Source organism: Lethenteron reissneri, chromosome 56 (genome assembly GCF_015708825.2).
Source record: "Lethenteron reissneri isolate LAM-NWPU_2019-01 chromosome 56, ASM1570882v1, whole genome shotgun sequence".
NCBI classification, from domain to species: domain Eukaryota; kingdom Metazoa; phylum Chordata; class Hyperoartia; order Petromyzontiformes; family Petromyzontidae; genus Lethenteron; species Lethenteron reissneri.
The window spans coordinates 7,609,303-7,627,658 of record NC_083834.1 but is presented as its reverse complement, the minus strand read 5'-3'; the positions used below and the strand labels follow the sequence as shown (position 1 = coordinate 7,627,658).

Below are 18,356 nucleotides of genomic sequence, written 5' to 3'. Positions count from 1 at the left end.
AACGACCGAAAAATTTGCACGGTCCTAAGCAAGCAAGTGAACTTAATATAAAGGATTAAAACAAAATGTTAACCAGGCAAGGCCCAACGTGCTGCTATACAGCTCGTTTTTCAGAAGCGACCTGGCCATTAGAAATGATGGCTCAACGAAGCGGCTGCTCATCAACGTGGAAATTTACAGCAGCCAATGTACTCTGAAAGTGCGACGTTGATTCTAAATGTGAAGGGCAAAAACCGGAGGACCCTGAGAAAAAACCACACGATCACGGGGAGAGAGAGATAGAGACATGCAAACTACAAATATACAGCAGCAGGCGTCAGGGTCGGGATCGAACCCACGACCTCTTGTATACTAGGCGAGGTAGTTAACATCTCGCCACCGTGACATCCTCAATCATCCACGCTGGCCAGATATCTTGGAGGAGGTGGGGAGTACCCACGTCATTATACCTCAGTGAGGCTTACCTGGTGAAATAAAAATAGATATAATTTTCGATGCAGCTAAATGTCATACGGTACCCTCTCGGAGTGCTAGGAGGGATCTCTCTGAAGCAAGGCCGTAGCCATGGAGTCAACATTGGGGAGGGGACCAAATCTTCCAGGAAAAAAATCTAAATTTGAAGACTAATTTCCCGCCTAAAATATAAAAAAATTCGCTAACACATAGGATGGACTTTTTATTTATTTTGAACAATAATGTCTAACAGTGTATTGTATTACATTGCTCTGTTTTTTTCTTTTTGACCTTTTCTTGTTTCATTGTATGTAAATGGCAGAGATTAGGGATTAATAAAGTACAACCATAACCACAAGCATATAAACAGAAATCTATTTTATAGCAATATATTGGGAGGGGGGGGGCATTTTGATCATATTTTAATATTGGGGGGGATGTCCCCCCCCCAATTTATATTATAATTACGTCCTTGCTCTGAAATACCCTCCAGCGGAAAACGGCTTCTGCCAGCGGTGGCACGACCGAGCAAGTACAGGGGGCTGCTCCCTGACCTTTACCTTCATCTCATCTCTACCCAAAACCCGAGCGAGCGCGCGCACACACAGGGGCATTCAAAAACTCGCACGGGACGTAGACACGCGCGTTTTATTTTTTTGTCGTTTGTTTGTCTTTTTTTGTACCCAGGGCGGCAAGATCGGCCCGGCCACTGCGCCAGCAATCGGCGGTCGGGGTCCGTCCGCGATGAATGACGACCGGGGAATTTACGAGCAAATGGAGTGGGACGTGGCTCGCATGAGCCCTGAGACAGCAGTGAGCCAAACCAAGGCCACGTGACCAGGGCCATTCCATAGTGGTGGGGTGCGGGGCCCACGCATGGTGCCCCCCACTGTAATATATCAGACACCGTGACGTCAAAGCACGTGCACCCCCCCCCCCCCGACCCTCCAAAGCACGGGGCCCGGGGCGGTTGCCCTGATTTGGGACGGCTGTGCACGTGACCTCCCAGTTCGCCATGCGGCTGCTCCCACGGAATTGAAACCCAGCGACGAATAACCTCTTCCTGCAGATATCGCTCGCTCGCTCGCCCGTTCGCGTTACCGCTCGCCACGTTTGGCACGATTCTTACTTTCTATATTATAGAGCGCCTTAGCTCGAGGCGTAATGTTAACTTACATTGGGGGTCTTAGATTGTGAAAAAATATTTTTGAAGCAAGTGAAAAGAAGAGGATAAAACACCACTGGAAATGACGATGACGACGCTCTATAAAACGAACGTATTATGACTTGCATTGTTGTTGTTACTTTTGCGAGGTCACTCCAGCGGACACGTTAATTCACACTTCGCCTCGCAGCGCGTTGGTCGCATGACATTAAACAAAAGTATATTTTACATAAACATAATGATGGAAGCGGCGTACGAAATTTTAAATAAAATGTTGCGGATGACGAGCGTGGAATGCCCCATTTCTTACTGCCGTCCGGTCGTCGCAAGCGCAGTTAATCCGCAACGCCAATAATCCGCAAAAACCCTGGAATAATGAAGCATTAAACCGCAGAGGTCATCATGGATCATATCATTCCTCTTGCCTCCCATTCACAAATTAAATTAATGGCCGTGATGGTCGTGGTGACCTTTAGCCGCGAGACTTAATTGGAGCCGGGGGCTGATGGATGTTGCTGGTTTCGTAACATTTTTTGCTCACCAGGGGTAGGACCCATTCAGTTAAAATGTTCTTTCTCAAGAGTGATCTGGGACAGGGGGAGTAGAGGAGGGGAGGTTGGAGGGGTGAAAGGATACAGAAAAAATAAATTCCGCATTAAAAATGAAAAATACAACACCGTGGGTTTACATGGTTCTGCTCTTATAGCTCTCAGATGCGCTTTCAGATCGTAACGCGCGTTATTCGGCACGATGTCCAACGTTTCGACACCACGTGCTGTGAAGGAAACTTCCTCGGGAAATGGAACAACTGAGCATCGGTCTAGACGTCCCAAATGCAAAAAAGAAATCGCACTGCAAGTTACTCGATTGGGATGACACGAAGCAGCAGCAGCATTATCAGCGACATCGCCCACTGCTGCGAAAAATACTCTTTCGACTCGATGAGCGTCATAAAATACAATTAGAAGTGTAATGAAGCAATGAACATTTTTACTCGCTAAATGCTTTCAAACTATCAATTCCGGTTCAGTGATTCTGTACTTGCTCTATTACTATAGTATTATACCGCCTTCAACTTTTATGAACGACTTTGGTGTTTAAGGTTAACGATTTGTCGTATTATCTGGCTGCTATAGCAAATGAAAAAAAACAATTACTTTATTATACAAGTATTTTTTTTAATGTTTACTAGCTTAATGCGGCACTTACAGTAGACTGACAATATGTCCTGTTCATTATTTTATTATAATGATGTGCAAGTGGTGATCTATTTATAAATAGATTGGTATAGATAGATTGGAACAGTAGGGGAGACACGCAAATTGTACGCAGTATAGTACAGTATTGTGTTAATTCTAGATTTGAAGTTTTCGTGACTGCAAGGATTCATACTTTTTTTTTTTGGTAAAGTCACGTAGGTAAAACAATTCAAATAAATTAAATCACGACGTTTCGGAGGCAACACAACATTACAGTAATTTTGCTGTGACGGTTCCACCTGAAGACGGAAGCTTGTGTTGCCTCCGAAACGTCGTGATTTAATTTATTTGAATTTTTTACCTACATGACTTTACCGAAAAAAAAGAGTACAGTATTGTGATTGTGGACTATTTTGTTATGATGGGTTATGATGGGTTTTCCGAATAATTTTCAGATTTGCTCGAGGCTTGGGAGCAGGTAAGAATGACATCCTGTGCATACAATATTCCAAGTTCTTAGCCGAGGGGTGGGGTGGACCCATCCAGCAGTCGATTTACAAGCTTACCAAACATTCAATCATTGTTATGTACGCAGGGTTATCTATTTATTTCCACCCCACTTAGATACCGAAATAGAACTATTGTAATACGATCTTGATTTGAAGCTTTCGTGACTGCAGGAATCCATACTCTTTGGTGCTTTCGGTAAAGTCACGTAGGTAGAAAATAAAAAAAAAACATTTGTTGAAACAAATTAAATTGTATTTAAATCAATTTCTATTTATACCTACTTGACTTTACCGAAAGAACCAAAGAGTATTGTAATAGGCTTTGTGGATTTGCATATTCGCAGTTTGCGGTGTTATTTTGTCTCCGATGTGGTCGCGTGGATTTTTCTCCGTGTCCTCCGGCTTAAAGCCATTTGTCCACAGGCTAATGCGCCGCTCAATTCGCGCTATTAATTGTCGTTCGCGGTAGCCAGGACGCTAATGGAAAGAATAAAAAAAAGCCGACGGCGACGTAGCAACTGTTGAGTTGTTCGGTGTTGTTGTTTGTGCTCGTACCAAACCCCTGTCCGACGCAACAGCAGAAGCGGCATCACCAATCATCACTTCATTGTGCTTTGTCATTGTGTGTGGAGCGAGGTGGCCACCCATGTATTGCCACCCCTCCACTCCCCCGCCGTCATCCAGCGGTGGATTGACAACAAGGCGCTGGGATATCGCGTGCACGATTTGCGTGGTCGGCATCACGCTGGGCCGGTCGAGAGGCGAGGGAGACGGCGTAGTGATGGGGGGAGGAGGAGGCAGATGGCAGCTAAGCGGATTTCACCGACAAAGCCGATTAGAGCCGTTGACTCCCATCGGCAAGAGAGGCGCAGGCTCTTATCGTCAATCCGCCTCGAGCAGGAGTAGGAGGGTTACGGCACCCGCTGGGACTTGAGGCTGCGTGTCTGCGACCAACACCACGATGACGATCATCGCCACCGCGACACCGCGACCACCTTCACCACCTTGACCAAACGGAGATGGAGGCGGACAGAGAGCGCCCGTGAGCAGGTGAGGGGAGCGCGAGTTGGGGATTTGTGCCGTTTGATTTCGGACACGCGGTTTTCGGACGACGGGCGAACGTTGGGGCGACGTTTGGTTCCAACGTTGGGGCGACGTTTGGTTCCAACGTTCGGGAAACGTTGATTACAACGTTGACGGAACGTTGGTTCCAACATTGCGCCGACGGTTGGAAAGACGTTGGCTCCAAAGTTGGGGCGACGTTTGGTTCCAACGTTGGGGCGACGTTTGGTTCCAACGTTGGGGCGACGTTTGGTTCCAACGTTCGGAAAACGTTGATTACAACGTTGGCGGAACGTTGGTTCCAACATTGCACCGACGTTGGAAAGACGTTGGCTCCAAAGTTGGGGCGACGTTTGGTTCCAACGTTGGGGCGACGTTTGGTTCCAACGTTGGGGCGACGTTTGGTTCCAACGTTGGTTCTAACCACAAACCCAACAAACCAGCGTGGCGCCAGCGTGGGTCACGTGTACCGGGGTGACCGTCACAGTGCGTCGATGTCACCGGTGGGAGTGACAACCAAAAGCGGTGCCTGAATGATTCACTTTTTTTACATTCAATAGTTTTTTTCCGCCTCATCATAAATAAAGCCAGACGCCGGTCTTTAATGTACACGCCCGTAAAGCCATTGGCGTGTCCAGCCTGTCCGAGCTCGGTTTGAATGATTGTCTTTGACCTGCGTATGTTACATAACTCCATGCATTCCTCAGTCAACCTCTTGAAAGTACGTGTTTAACATTGGCCGTGTCATTAGCGTCGTCATTGAGCACTCGGTACGCCTCCACTCGTCTTTCCCTCCACATGAAGTGTTGTTACACGTCGCGTGAGCCTCGGCTTCCTAAGAAGGTCCTCTCCCTCTCAACATCGAGCAGGTCACCGGCATCGGTTTAAGCGAGCCTGACTGCTGACGAGACGATATCGAAACCAGTCCTTGCCTAAAGGCCACCTGACATTTTATTTCGATTTAAAGCTTTCGTGACTGCATGGATTCATCTTCTTGGTTCTTTCGGTAAAGTCACGTAGAAGGAAAATAATAAAATAATACAAATAAAACAATAAAATAATTTTCACGACGTTTCGGCCACAACGCAAGCAGCCGTCTTCAGGTGGAGAACAGACTCTGCCTTCTCGACAGACCTGTTCTCCACCTGAAGACGGCTACTTGCGTTGTGGCCGAAACGTCGTGAGAATTATTTTATTGTTTTATTTGTATTATTTTATTATTTTCCTTCTACGTGACTTTACCGAAAGAACCTAGAAGACCACCTGACAGTTAGACAACATTTGAACCTCATGGCGGTACCCCGGGGAACCGTAGTGCCCCGGCTCTCGCACAATGTCCGTGATGCAGTCACTGTTAGTCTGTGGATGGTCGACGATGGCGGCCATCGACTCAAAACGACGAACTGTACACGATGCACGATTCAGAGTTGAATTTTTCGACAACGGATTTTGCCATGCTGATGTTTGGCGTTTCGACATCGCAGAGTAGCACCACCGATTTCGGATTGATTGGTGCCCCAGTCGCGGAGTGAAGTACACCCCTGGGAAAAATAGTGTCCCAGAAATACAATATTTAATTACCTCGGCCATTTAGTGTTATTTGGTACCCCAGGGTACCACCACAATGATCGTTTGTTCAAACTTGCTTCTCCCGATGAGGCGATGAACGTCGAAACCGGTTCCAGAATGCGCTCGCATTCATCCAATGCCGTTGAAGTTACGCGCGCTCCCAAAAAATATTGCAGCGGCTGACGCGTCATTTTCTTTCCTGCTCCTTCATTTCGTTTCTTTAACACAGGCGGCGGGGTTCGATCGCTCCGCAGGGTTGGTGGCGGCCGGGCAGCCGAGGGGGTCGTGGCGCCGGATCGAGTCGTCCCGGGGCGGCGGTGATGGCGCGCGCCCTGCGGCTGGCGTGGCTCTTCCTGGCCGGTGTGACCGCCGTGGCGTGCCGGCGCGAGCCGCGGCCGGCGCCGCCGGGCGAGCGGGCGACCCCGGCGGCGCCCTCCGCCCCTCATCTGAGGTGCGGCCGGGCGGCGCGGTCGTTGGTGGGCCACCGATGGAGCTGCGTCGCGTACACAGCAAACACGCCGCTCTCCGGCTTGCACACAGATCATAATTGGAATTCTAGATTTGAAGTTTTCGTGACTGTAAGGGTCCATACTCTTTGGTTATTTCGGTAAAGTCACGTGGGTAAAGAAGAGAAAATAAATTTCGATTTAAAGCTTTCGTGACTGTAGGGATTCATCTTCTTGGTTCTTTCGGTAAAGTCACGTAGAAGGGAAATAATAAAAAAATAATAAAATACAACATAATAAAATAACTCTCACGACGTTTCGGCCACAACGCAAGCAGCCGTCCTCAGGTTGCTTGCGTTGTGGCCGCAACGTCGTGAGAATTATTTTATTATGTTTTTTATTTATTTCCCTTCTACATGACTTTACCGAAAGAACCAAGAAGAAGAGAAAATAAATTAAATCACGACGTTTCGGAAGCAACACAAGCAACAGTCATCAGGTGTTGACTGCTCCAGCAAAATTACTGAGGCGTGTGAAGAGAGTTATTACGAGACAATGTGTTTGTATAGGTGACTTTACCGAAAAAACCAGAGTACATAATTGGAATATTTAATAATGGTGTGCACGTGCATCTTGAACTTCTTGCACCACCGTACGTAGCCGACCCGTGCATTTATACCGGAGGAATCAATTCCTGCTACCACACGGATCAGAATATTTAGACTGAAGGGAATCAATTCTTGTTTCCACTCGGATAAGGATATTTATTTATGCCGGAGGAATCAGTTCTTGCTGCCACCCGAATACAGATGCCAATTCCCAGACTCTCCTGGTTAACCACGGACAGGTGGCAACCGTAGTGAGTGTGTGAGTTAGTGGGTGGGTGAAAGGGTGGGTGGATAGGTGGGTGGGTGAGAGGGTGGGTGGGTAGGTGGGTGAATGAGAGGGTGGGTGAGAGGGTGGGTGAGAGAGTGGGTGAGTGGATAGGTGGGTGGGTGAGAGGGTGGGTGAGAGGGTGGGTGAGAGAGTGGGTGAGTGGATAGGTGGGTGGGTGAGAGGGTGGGTGAGAGGGTGGGTGGGTGAGAGGGTGGGTGAGTGGATAGGTGGGTGGGTGAGAGAGTGGGTGAGTGGATAGGTGGGTGGGTGAGAGGGTGGGTGAGTGGATAGGTGGGTGGGTGAGAGGGTGGGTGAGAGGGTGGTTGGGTGAGAGGGTGGGTGAGTGGATAGGTGGGTGGGTGAGAGGGTGGGTGAGTGGATAGGTGGGTGGGTGAGAGGGTGGGTGAGAGGGTGGTTGGGTGAGAGGGTGGGTGAGTGGATAGGTGGGTGGGTGAGAGGGTGGGTGAGTGGATAGGTGGGGGGGTGAGAGTGTGGGTGAGTGGATAGGTGGGTGGGTGAATGGCAGAAAATTCTCCACAGCCCAAACCCAGACACATTTCTCAGTCGGCACTCGAGGTCCGTTATCAACACTGTGCAGTTCTTTCTGCAATAAAGTCAAACGGGACGACGCCCGCTGGCAGATCTCAGTCACAAATCAATCCATGCCACCTGAACACGTGTGCCAACCTCCGGACTCTCCGGCTCAAACCCGAAAAGGTGGCAACCCTCTCTATCACCGTGTCAAACAAACTCATGAATGCGTCCACCGCAGTCTACCCGGCGGTGTCGCGTGCTTGGCATGGGCCCCTTGTGCAAAGAAGGATTTAAATATGGGGGGCCCTATTCAATTTCCGCCCCCCCTCGCCGATCCTGTGTCACCTGGCACTTCGTGGATTCACTGTGGCATCGTGAAGCCGTGAGAGACAGACAGCTTGGGGAGGCTTCCATCCACCGTGGGATTGTTTGTTGATGACGACGACGACGCTGACAACTGTGGCCGCGACTTTGGAGTGTGTTGCTTGAAAATGTGACCTCGTGACCCCCCGTGACCTTCCCCGTGTCTTTTTCTCCCCCACCCCACCCAGCCGCCACGGCAGACGGACGGACGGGGCGCGGAGCCGCACCACCAAGTCCGAGCAGCAGCTGCGGATCGGGGAGCACGACTTCACCATGAGGCCCGGCTTTGGGGGTACGCCAGAGGTCGCAAACGGGTTTTGATTCCTTATCCGTACCCGTACCCGGCCGCACCAGGGTCGCAAACGGGTACCCGTACCCTACCCGTACCCGGCCGGATACAGGTAGGGTACGGGTATCGGGTACCTGATTGCGACCTCTGGGATGAAGCCATGTTGCAGGCGCGGGTGGGTTGATTCTAGGAACTTGAATTGTGAGAAGAGACAAGACGTTGGGAAATGAGTGACAAACAGTTACTCACCAGTGACTCACGGTCTACCCGTACCCGTACCCGGCCGCCCCAGGGTCGCAAACGGGTACCCGTACCCGGTAGCCGGGTATCGGGTAGGGTACGGGTATCGGGTACCCGGTTGCGACCTCTGGGGCACGGTCCCTTCTGCCGGTGTATTTCCCGACGCCAATTGGTCGTAACGCGACGACGATTGCGATTGTGTTAGGGAAAGCATGTTTTTTTTTTAATGACACGGACGCGAATTGAATGTAAGGCGATCGAGTGAACGGAACGACGTCGCCGCGCGAGTAGGAATAAGCGGCCGTACGGCTGCCTCGGTGTAGCGTCATCGTCACGCAAGGGTGGGATGCTGCCGGATGCTTCTAGATGCCACCGACACGCCTCAGTCTTTGTTCAGGCCTGCGTACGCGTCTCGCGTGTTATCGCGGACTGTGCTTTACCCGGTATTATGTATTATTTATTGTAACGCGATTTTTACACGATTGCGTGTTGCATGTTGTTGTTGCTGTCGGCCGAGCAAAGGCCTCTCCCATATTATTCCATTCCTTCTTTCCCTTGCACTTACACGGAGACCCATATACACAAAGACCCACAAACACAGAGACCCACATACACAAAGACCCACAGACACAGAGACCCACAGACACAGAGACCCACAGCACAGAGACCCACCGACAAAGAGACCCAGACAGAGAGACCCATAAACCTGACCAGAGACCCAGACACAGAGACCCACAGCACAGAGACCCACAGCACAGAGCCCCACATACACAGAGACCCAGAGACACAGAGACCCACAGCACAGAGACCCACCGACAAAGAGACCCAGACAGAGAGACCCATAAACCTGACCAGAGACCCACAGCACAGAGACCCACAGACACAGAGACCCACAGACACAGAGACCCACAGCACAGAGACCCACAGACACAGAGACCCACAGACACAGAGACCTACAGCCCTTCTGAGAGACCTACAGACCTGCACAGCGATTGACCTTTCAGGGCCGCGTTCTGGGCAGGAAGGGGCCAACGAGGCAAAAATTAATTGTTGTACTGCACTTCTTTGCTCCAGCATCCACGCTGTAGCAGCGGTCGCGGTGACGGTGAATGCTGTGTGGTCCCACCAGGCCCCGCTATCCCCGTCGGCCTCGACGTGCAGGTGGAGAGCATCGACAGCATCTCCGAGGTGGACATGGTGAGGAGGACGCAACGCCTGCTCACCGGCAAAACTCACCCTCGCTCTCGTCCCCCCTTCGCTCACCCTTCACCGCGTCGCGACACGCTCCACGTAGGGCTGCCGGGGTTGATTGACGGGGGGGGTCCAGTGCTCGACCGATGTGTTATCGACTGCAAACTTGGTATACTTATGTCATACTATCATACAACATTTTTTTTTACCATCTTTTTTACATGTTATGTTTCGCCTTGGGTCTAATTGTCCACGCTCAACTCACGTTGGCTGTAAATCACCACGGCCCCCTTACATTATGGCAAGCCTCAGGGCCACTTCCTGGAGTCGTGGAGTTCTGCCATTACTCATTAAAGCGTGTTGAAAAAAAAGTATTTTTAAATTGTACTTATTATGTTCAGTTTGTTGTCCTTCCCCGTCGCGTATCCGATTAGCCCGGTTGGCTACGTACGGTGCAAAAGAAGTTCAACGTACATGTACATACAACCCAACTGCTTTACGTTGAATTCTACCACCGTTGATGACGATGATGATGATGCTGAACGATGATGATGATGCCAACGATGATGATGATGATGATGCCAATAATGATGATGCCAACGATGATGATGATGATGATGCCAACGATGATGATGATGATGCCAACGATGATGATGCCAACGATGATGATGATGATGTCAACGATGATGATGCCAACGATGATGATGATGATGCCAATGATGATGATGATGCCAATAATGATGATGCCAACGATGATGATGCCAACGATGATGATGATGATGCCAACGATGATGATGCCAACGATGATAATGATGATGCCAACGATGATGATGATGCCAATAATGATGATGCCAACGATGATAATGATGATGCCAACGATGATGATGATGATGCCAATGATGATGATGCCAACGATGATAATGATGATGCCAACGATGATGATGATGATGCCAATAATGATGATGCCAACGATGATGCCAACGATGATGATGCCAACGATGATGATGCCAATGATGATGATGATGTAAATAATGATGATGCCAACGATGATGATGCCAACGATGATGATGATGATGATGCCAATGATGATGATGCCAACGATGATAATGATGATGCCAACGATGATGATGATGATGCCAATAATGATGATGCCAACGATGATGCCAACGATGATGATGCCAACGATGATGATGATGATGCCAACGATGATGATGCCAATGATGATGATGCCAACGATGATGATGATGATGCCAATGATGATGATGCCAACGATGATAATGATGATGCCAACGATGATGATGATGATGCCAATAATGATGATGCCAACGATGATGCCAACGATGATGATGCCAACGATGATGATGATGATGATGCCAACGATGATGATGATGATGCCAACGATGATGATGCCAACGATGATGATGATGATGCCAACGATGATGATGCCAACGACGACCGCCCCGCGCAGGACTTCACGATGACGCTGTTTGTGCGCCACACGTGGCGTGACGAGCGGCTGGCCTTCCCCAGCTCCAGCAACCGCAGCATGACCTTCGACAGCCGCCTCGTCAAGAAGATCTGGTTGCCCGACGTCTTCTTTGTGCACTCCAAGCGCTCCTTCATCCACGACACGACCACCGACAACGTGATGCTGCGTGTCTACCCCGAGGGGCGCGTCCTCTACAGCATGAGGTGAGCGCCCCGCGCCTCCCGTGACGACCGGGCCTCCTTCTTGGTGTCTAGACGGGGCCGTCTGGGTGGGGCGGTGTGTCTAGACGGGGCCGTCTGGGTGTGGCGGTGTGTCTAGACGGGGCCGTCTGGGTGGGGCGGTGTGTCTAGACGGGGCCGTCTGGGTGGGGTGGTGTGTCTAGACGGGGCCGTCTCGGCGGGGCGGTGTGTGTAGACGGGGCCGTTTGGGTGGGGCGGTGTGTGTAGACGGGGCCGTCTGGGTGGGGCGGTATGTCTAGACGGGGCCGTCTGGGTGGGGCGGTGTGTCTAGACGGGGCCGTCTGGGTGGGGCGGTGTGTCTAGACAGGGCCGTCTCGGTGGGGCGGTGTGTCTAGACGGGGCCGTCTGGGTGGGGCGGTGTGTCTAGACGGAGCCGTCTATAATGACACAAACTCAACAAACACATTTTCAACCACAGCAATCACGATCTAAGCAGAGCCATAACCACATAACCTCAACCACAACCACGAAACCTCAACCATAACCGCATCACCTCAACCATAACCACGACCAACAACTTTGTGGGGAGTCCTTCAACGTTGGGTTGACATTGACTACTGTACTATTGTTTCTTGTTATTGCTGCTATTATTATTATTGTTGCTGCTGTTGTTGTTGCCATTTCTGTTGTTGTTGCCGCTGCTGTTGTTGTCATTGTTGTCATTGTTGTTGTTGTTATGCAGGATCACGGTAACGGCTATGTGCAACATGGACTTGAGCCGGTTTCCTCTGGACACGCAGACGTGCGCCCTGGAGCTGGAGAGCTGTGAGTTCGGGTTGGGATGAGGGGAAGAGTTCGTGGACAGACTAACGCTTGATAGGATAGGCTGACGATCGGTCTCAACCGTGTTTATTACATTGAAGGGTTGACTTGGATACCAACACAACAGCAACAACTACAGCCGCCATTCGCCACTTAGTTGTGGTCACGTCACCAAAGTGCTTGTGCCAGGCTAGGTACACTTCGCGCCCATCACGTGAAGCGTCCAAGGCGCTCGCTGCTGGTAGGAGGTTGCGGGACATACCCGGGTGTAATGAGTCGGGGAATTTAAAATTTACCATCGAAAATTGTCACGAAAATTGTCACGGAAATCGTCGTGAAAATAGTCACGGAAATCGTCGTGAAAATCGTCACGAAAATCGTAACGGAAATCGTCACAGAAATCGTAACGGAAATCGTCACGTAAAGCGTCACAGAAATCGTCACGAAAATTGTCAAGAAAATGTTGTCCACTTCTGTGAGCGTTTGTTCACCTGAACAGCAACTTCCAATTACAGAAGAACAGAATAGTGTTTAAATTTCGATTTAAAGCTTTCGTGACTGCAGGGATTCATCTTCTTGGTTCTTTCGGTAAAGTCACATAGAATGGAAACAATAAAAATAATAAAATAAAACATAATAAAATAATTCTCACGACGTGAGAATTACACGGGATCGAACCCACGACCTCCTGTATACCACACGGGGTAGTTAACATCTTACCACTGTGGGAGAGAGACACGGGATCGAACCCAGGACCTCCTGTAGACCACGCGGGGTAGTTAACATCTTACCACTGTGGGAGAGAGACACGGGATCGAACCCACGACCTCCTGTATACCACACGGGGTAGTTAACATCTTACCACTGTGGGAGAGAGACACGGGATCGAACCCACGACCTCCTGTAGACCACGCGGGCTAGTTAACATCTTACCACTGTGGGAGAGAGACACGGGATCGAACCCACGACCTCCTGTATACCACACGGGGTAGTTAACATCTTACCACTGTGGGAGAGAGACACGGGATCGAACCCACGACCTCCTGTATACCACGCGGGGTAGTTAACATCTTACCACTGTGGGAGAGAGACACGGGATCGAACCCACGACCTCCTGTATACCACGCAGGGTAGTTAACGTCTCGCCACGTGGCGCAAATGAGACTAAACCTGGTCTCTCGACTTCTCACCGGGTTAAACAAAATCAACCGAACTTAAATGAGTCTCATCACCGCCATCACCTGGCTTTTAGATTTTCTCTTCCCCTGGGGACACCGCTGCGGCCGAGGGTTCCGGCGTTGACAAAACGAAACGCAGGAGAGACCGAGTGACGCGTGCCGCGGTGTGCGGGGGCCGTGCAGATGCCTACACGGAGGACGACCTGATGCTCTACTGGAAAAACGGCAACGCCTCTCTCTCCATGGACGAGGACATCTCCCTCTCCCAGTTCCTCATCCAGGAGTTCATGACCACGTCGCGCCTCGCCTTCTACAGCAGCACAGGTGCCGCGTCCCCCTCCCCGCGTCCCCCTCCCCGCGTCCCCCTCCCCGCGTCCCCCTCCCCGTGCTTCGTGTGTGTGCGTGCGTGTGTGTAGGTTGACTCAGCCTCAAACGAGTACCTGCCGTGGTGTGTAAACATCGCCACTGGGGAGACAAAGGTGGCCGGGCGTGGTGCTGGCCACCCACCCCCTTACTGTGCCGTGCCGCCCTTCACAGGTGTTCGCTAACAGCACTTGCCCCAACAATCTGGCAAGGCTACACGGGGGATCTTTGTCTGTCTGTGCGTGCGCAGGCTGGTACAACCGCCTCTTCATCAGCTTCACGCTGCGCCGTCACGTCTTCTTCTACCTGCTGCAGACCTACTTCCCCGCGCTGCTCATGGTCATGCTCTCCTGGGTCTCCTTCTGGATCGACCGCCGCGCCGTCCCCGCTCGCGTCTCCCTGGGTCAGCGCCAACCCCCTCTCACCGCGTCGGCACTACCGGTGCCCGCGGTTGTCCCTCGCCCGCGTCTCCTCGTGTCCCTCCCGTGTCCCTCCCGTGTCTCCCTGCGTCTCGTGCGCATGGACTTTGGACCTCTTTCGCGCCGTACGTAGCCAACCGTGCTGCTGTCGGAAGGGAAGGGCGTTCTGGACGCCTGCAGAAGCGCATCTGAAAGCGCCGCGCGATGCGGTGACCCCACCGCCGCCTTTGTTCGATCGTTCGCCAAAAAACCGCTGCGGGGATGACCGGAGTTTGCGTGATGATGACGAGATGAGGAAGGTGTCGTGGTTCATTTGTGGCAAGAACTCTGTGTGTAATGAGTGCGACCTTATCATGGGTTTCGTTCACCACAGCTCCCCGTGTCTCTCCGTGTCCCCCCGTGCGTCTCCGCATCTCGCTGCTCCAGGCATCATAATGGTGCTCATCACCATGCCAGTGTCTCCCTGCGTCTCCCCCGCACCTCCGATTAGCACGAATGGCTGCGTATGGTGCGAAAGAAGTTCAACATGCATGCTCCAGACATCACCACGTGCTCACCATGTCCACCATCATCACGGCATCAACTCCCCCGTGTCTCTCCCCCGCTGCAGGCATCACCACGTGCTCACCATGTCCACCATCATCACGGCATCAACTCCCCCGTGTCTCTCCCCCGCTCCAGACATCACCACGTGCTCACCATGTCCACCATCATCACGGCATCAACTCCCCCGTGTCTCTCCCCCGCTCCAGGCATCACCACGTGCTCACCATGTCCACCATCATCACAGCATCAACTCCCCCGTGTCTCTCCCCCGCTGCAAGCATCACCACGTGCTCACCATGTCCACCATCATCACGGGCGTCAACTCCCCCGTGTCTCTCCCCCGCTGCAGGCATCACCACGTGCTCACCATGTCCACCATCATCACGGGCGTCAACTCCCCCGTGTCTCTCCCCCGCTGCAGGCACCACCACGTGCTCACCATGTCCACCATCATCACGGGGTCAACTCCCCCGTGTCTGTCCCCCGCTGCAGGCATCACCACGTGCTCACCATGTCCACCATCATCACGGGCGTCAACTCCCCCGTGTCTCTCCCCCGCTGCAGGCATCACCACGTGCTCACCATGTCCACCATCATCACGGCGTCAACTCCCCCGTGTCTCTCCCCCGCTGCAGGCACCACCACGTGCTCACGATGTCCACCATCATCACGGCGTCAACTCCCCCGTGTCTCTCCCCCGCTGCAGGCATCACCACGTGCTCACCATGTCCACCATCATCACGGCGTCAACTCCCCCGTGTCTCTCCCCCGCTGCAGGCACCACCACGTGCTCACGATGTCCACCATCATCACGGGCGTCAACTCCCCCGTGTCTCTCCCGCGCTGCAGGCATCACCACGTGCTCACCATGTCCACCATCATCACGGGCGTCAACTCCCCCGTGTCTCTCCCCCGCTGCAGGCATCACCACCGTGCTCACCATGTCCACCATCATCACGGCGTCAACTCCCCCGTGTCTCTCCCCCGCTGCAGGCACCACCACGTGCTCACCATGTCCACCATCATCACGGGGTCAACTCCCCCGTGTCTCTCCCCCGCTGCAGGCATCACCACCGTGCTCACCATGTCCACCATCATCACGGGCGTCAACTCCCCCGTGTCTCTCCCCCGCTGCAGGCATCACCACCGTGCTCACCATGTCCACCATCATCACGGCGTCAACTCCCGCGTGTCTCTCCCCCGCTGCAGGCACCACCACGTGCTCACGATGTCCACCATCATCACGGGCGTCAACTCCCCCGTGTCTCTCCCCCGCTGCAGGCATCACCACGTGCTCACCATGTCCACCATCATCACGGGGTCAACTCCCCCGTGTCTCTCCCCCGTGTCTCTCCCCCGCTGCAGGCACCACCACGTGCTCACCATGTCCACCATCATCACGGGGTCAACTCCCCCGTGTCTCTCCCCCGCTGCAGGCATCACCACCGTACTCACCATGTCCACCATCATCACGGGCGTCAACGCGTCCATGCCGCGCGTCTCCTACGTGAAGGCGGTGGACGTCTACCTGTGGACGAGCTTCGTCTTCGTCTTCCTCTCCGTGCTCGAGTACGCGGCCATCAACTACCTGAGCACCCTGCAGGAGCGGCGCCAGCGCTGTGCCTGGAAGAGGGTGAGGATGGCTGTGCGGGAGGGGGGGGCAGTGGTGGTGAGGGGGTGGTCAAGGTGAGAGCTAAGGATAGCGACGTGGTAGGGTGTAGGCTAGGGGTCGTTAAATTTCGATTTAAAGCTTTCGTGACTGCAGGGATTCATCTTCTTGGTTCTTTCGGTAAAGTCACGTAGAAGGGAAATAATAAAAATAAAACATAATAAAATCTCACGATGTTTCGGCCAGAGTCTGAATGACTCTGCCTTCTCGACAGACCTGTTCTCCACCTGAAGACGGCTGCTTGCGTTGTGGCCGTAACGTCGTGAGATTTTATTATGTTTTATTTTTACTATTTTATTATTTTCCTTCTACGTGACTTTATCGAAAGAACCAAGAAGACTAGGGGTTGTTTTTTTTTTCGAATTTTTGGTGGACAAAAAAAAAAGACAACTCGATATTTTGAGTGCCGTGATGCTCTGCGGTGATTACGCGATGGGTGAGTGTCCTTAATAAACAACGCCACGAAGCGGCGGTCCTGAAAGAGCCGCCGCATGCACCTCGGAGCCGCGGGTTGCTGGCCCCTGGCGTAGAGGTATGGCAAGGATGAAGGATTCGGGGAAGTTATAGGGATGGTGTTGGGGGTAGGGATAGGTGAAAAGTAGAGATAGGGATCGGATTAGGAGAAGGTATAAGTGATAGGGTTAGGGGATGGTGATCGGGGTAGGAATAGGGGTAGAAGTGAAGGGTTAAATGTAGGGTTAGGGGATGGTGATAGGGATGGTGATAGGCGTAGGAGTAAAGGGTTAAATGTAGGGTGGTAGTAGAGATAGGACCAGCGAATTATCCATCAGCCTTGCACAGACCCCACAGACGACTGTGCCCCCCGCCACCTCCCTCTCTCTTCCTCCCTCTCTCCCCTCTCCTTTCCCCTCCCCAGATCATGAACGCCTGCGTCTCCCTGCAGCCCGTGCCTCTGCCGTACGACGCGCAGGCCCGTCCCGGCGGCCACCACGGCTCGATGGCCTTGCTGGGCGACCCGCCGGCACCGGCGGCCCCGTCTGCCCCGGACGGCGGTGGTGCCGCCGGCCGCGGCGTTCTGGGCCGTGGCGGGCGCTACCTAGAGCGGCAGCGGGAGTGCCTCGCCCGGGCAGGCGACGTCATCCTACAGCGGTCGCACGCCATCGACTCGTACTCAGCGAGTTCTCTTCCCCGCGTCGTACATCCTCTTCAACGTCGTCTACTGGGCCGTGCTGTCCTAGCGGCCTGGCAGCGGCGGCTGGAAGCGCCGGGAATGCGTGAGGCCGCACGCCGCCTCACACCCTGACAAGTTCAAGTTCATTTATTAGGTATAGCCCTGTGAGCCATTCGGCTCGTGAATCGGGTGCAACCGCAACAAACAAAAAACAAAAACATGAACAAAAAACATCTTAAAGTAAATATGTGACTAAGTGCAAACAGAAAATCCAAGAAAAGACAGCAAAATATTGCAGAAAAAGCACCGTACACCAACGCTGTGTGCAAAAATCCCAGTGGGATGCAAGTCAAACAACAACAACAACCACAAGACAACTTAGATTAAGGCCATCAGTCTAACTCTGTACTACAACAAACATGGCTAAACCAATATACTTTTCGAAATGGAAAGGTCACAAGTACTCAAGTAGTAAATGTTGTGGGTTTACCCTCCAGCACGCAACCGGTGTGCTGGAGGGTAAACTGGCTTGCACGTTTTGATTACGTGACAGGCCTTACCAGCTGGCTGTGTCGGGTGGTGGCGGGTTTAACGACACATTTCTATATTTACGCGATCTCACCCAAAAAAAACTGTTATGGATAACCTGAGATGCCACGAGCA

The 18,356-nt window shown here is 52.2% G+C and overlaps 1 protein-coding gene across 1 annotated transcript; it reads left to right on the top strand.

The window, feature by feature from the left end:
- The first annotated feature begins 6,254 nt into the window (after positions 1–6,254).
- LOC133357106 (gamma-aminobutyric acid receptor subunit rho-2-like) lies at positions 6,255–17,760 on the top strand. The gene is given in 10 exon segments (XM_061574888.1): positions 6,255–6,408; positions 8,365–8,468; positions 9,835–9,902; positions 11,365–11,588; positions 12,307–12,389; positions 13,748–13,888; positions 14,178–14,330; positions 16,329–16,525; positions 17,439–17,696; positions 17,698–17,760. Coding segments are annotated over 10 exon segments (1,422 nt in total). The 5' UTR covers positions 6,255–6,277.
- The last annotated feature ends 596 nt before the right edge of the window (positions 17,761–18,356 follow it).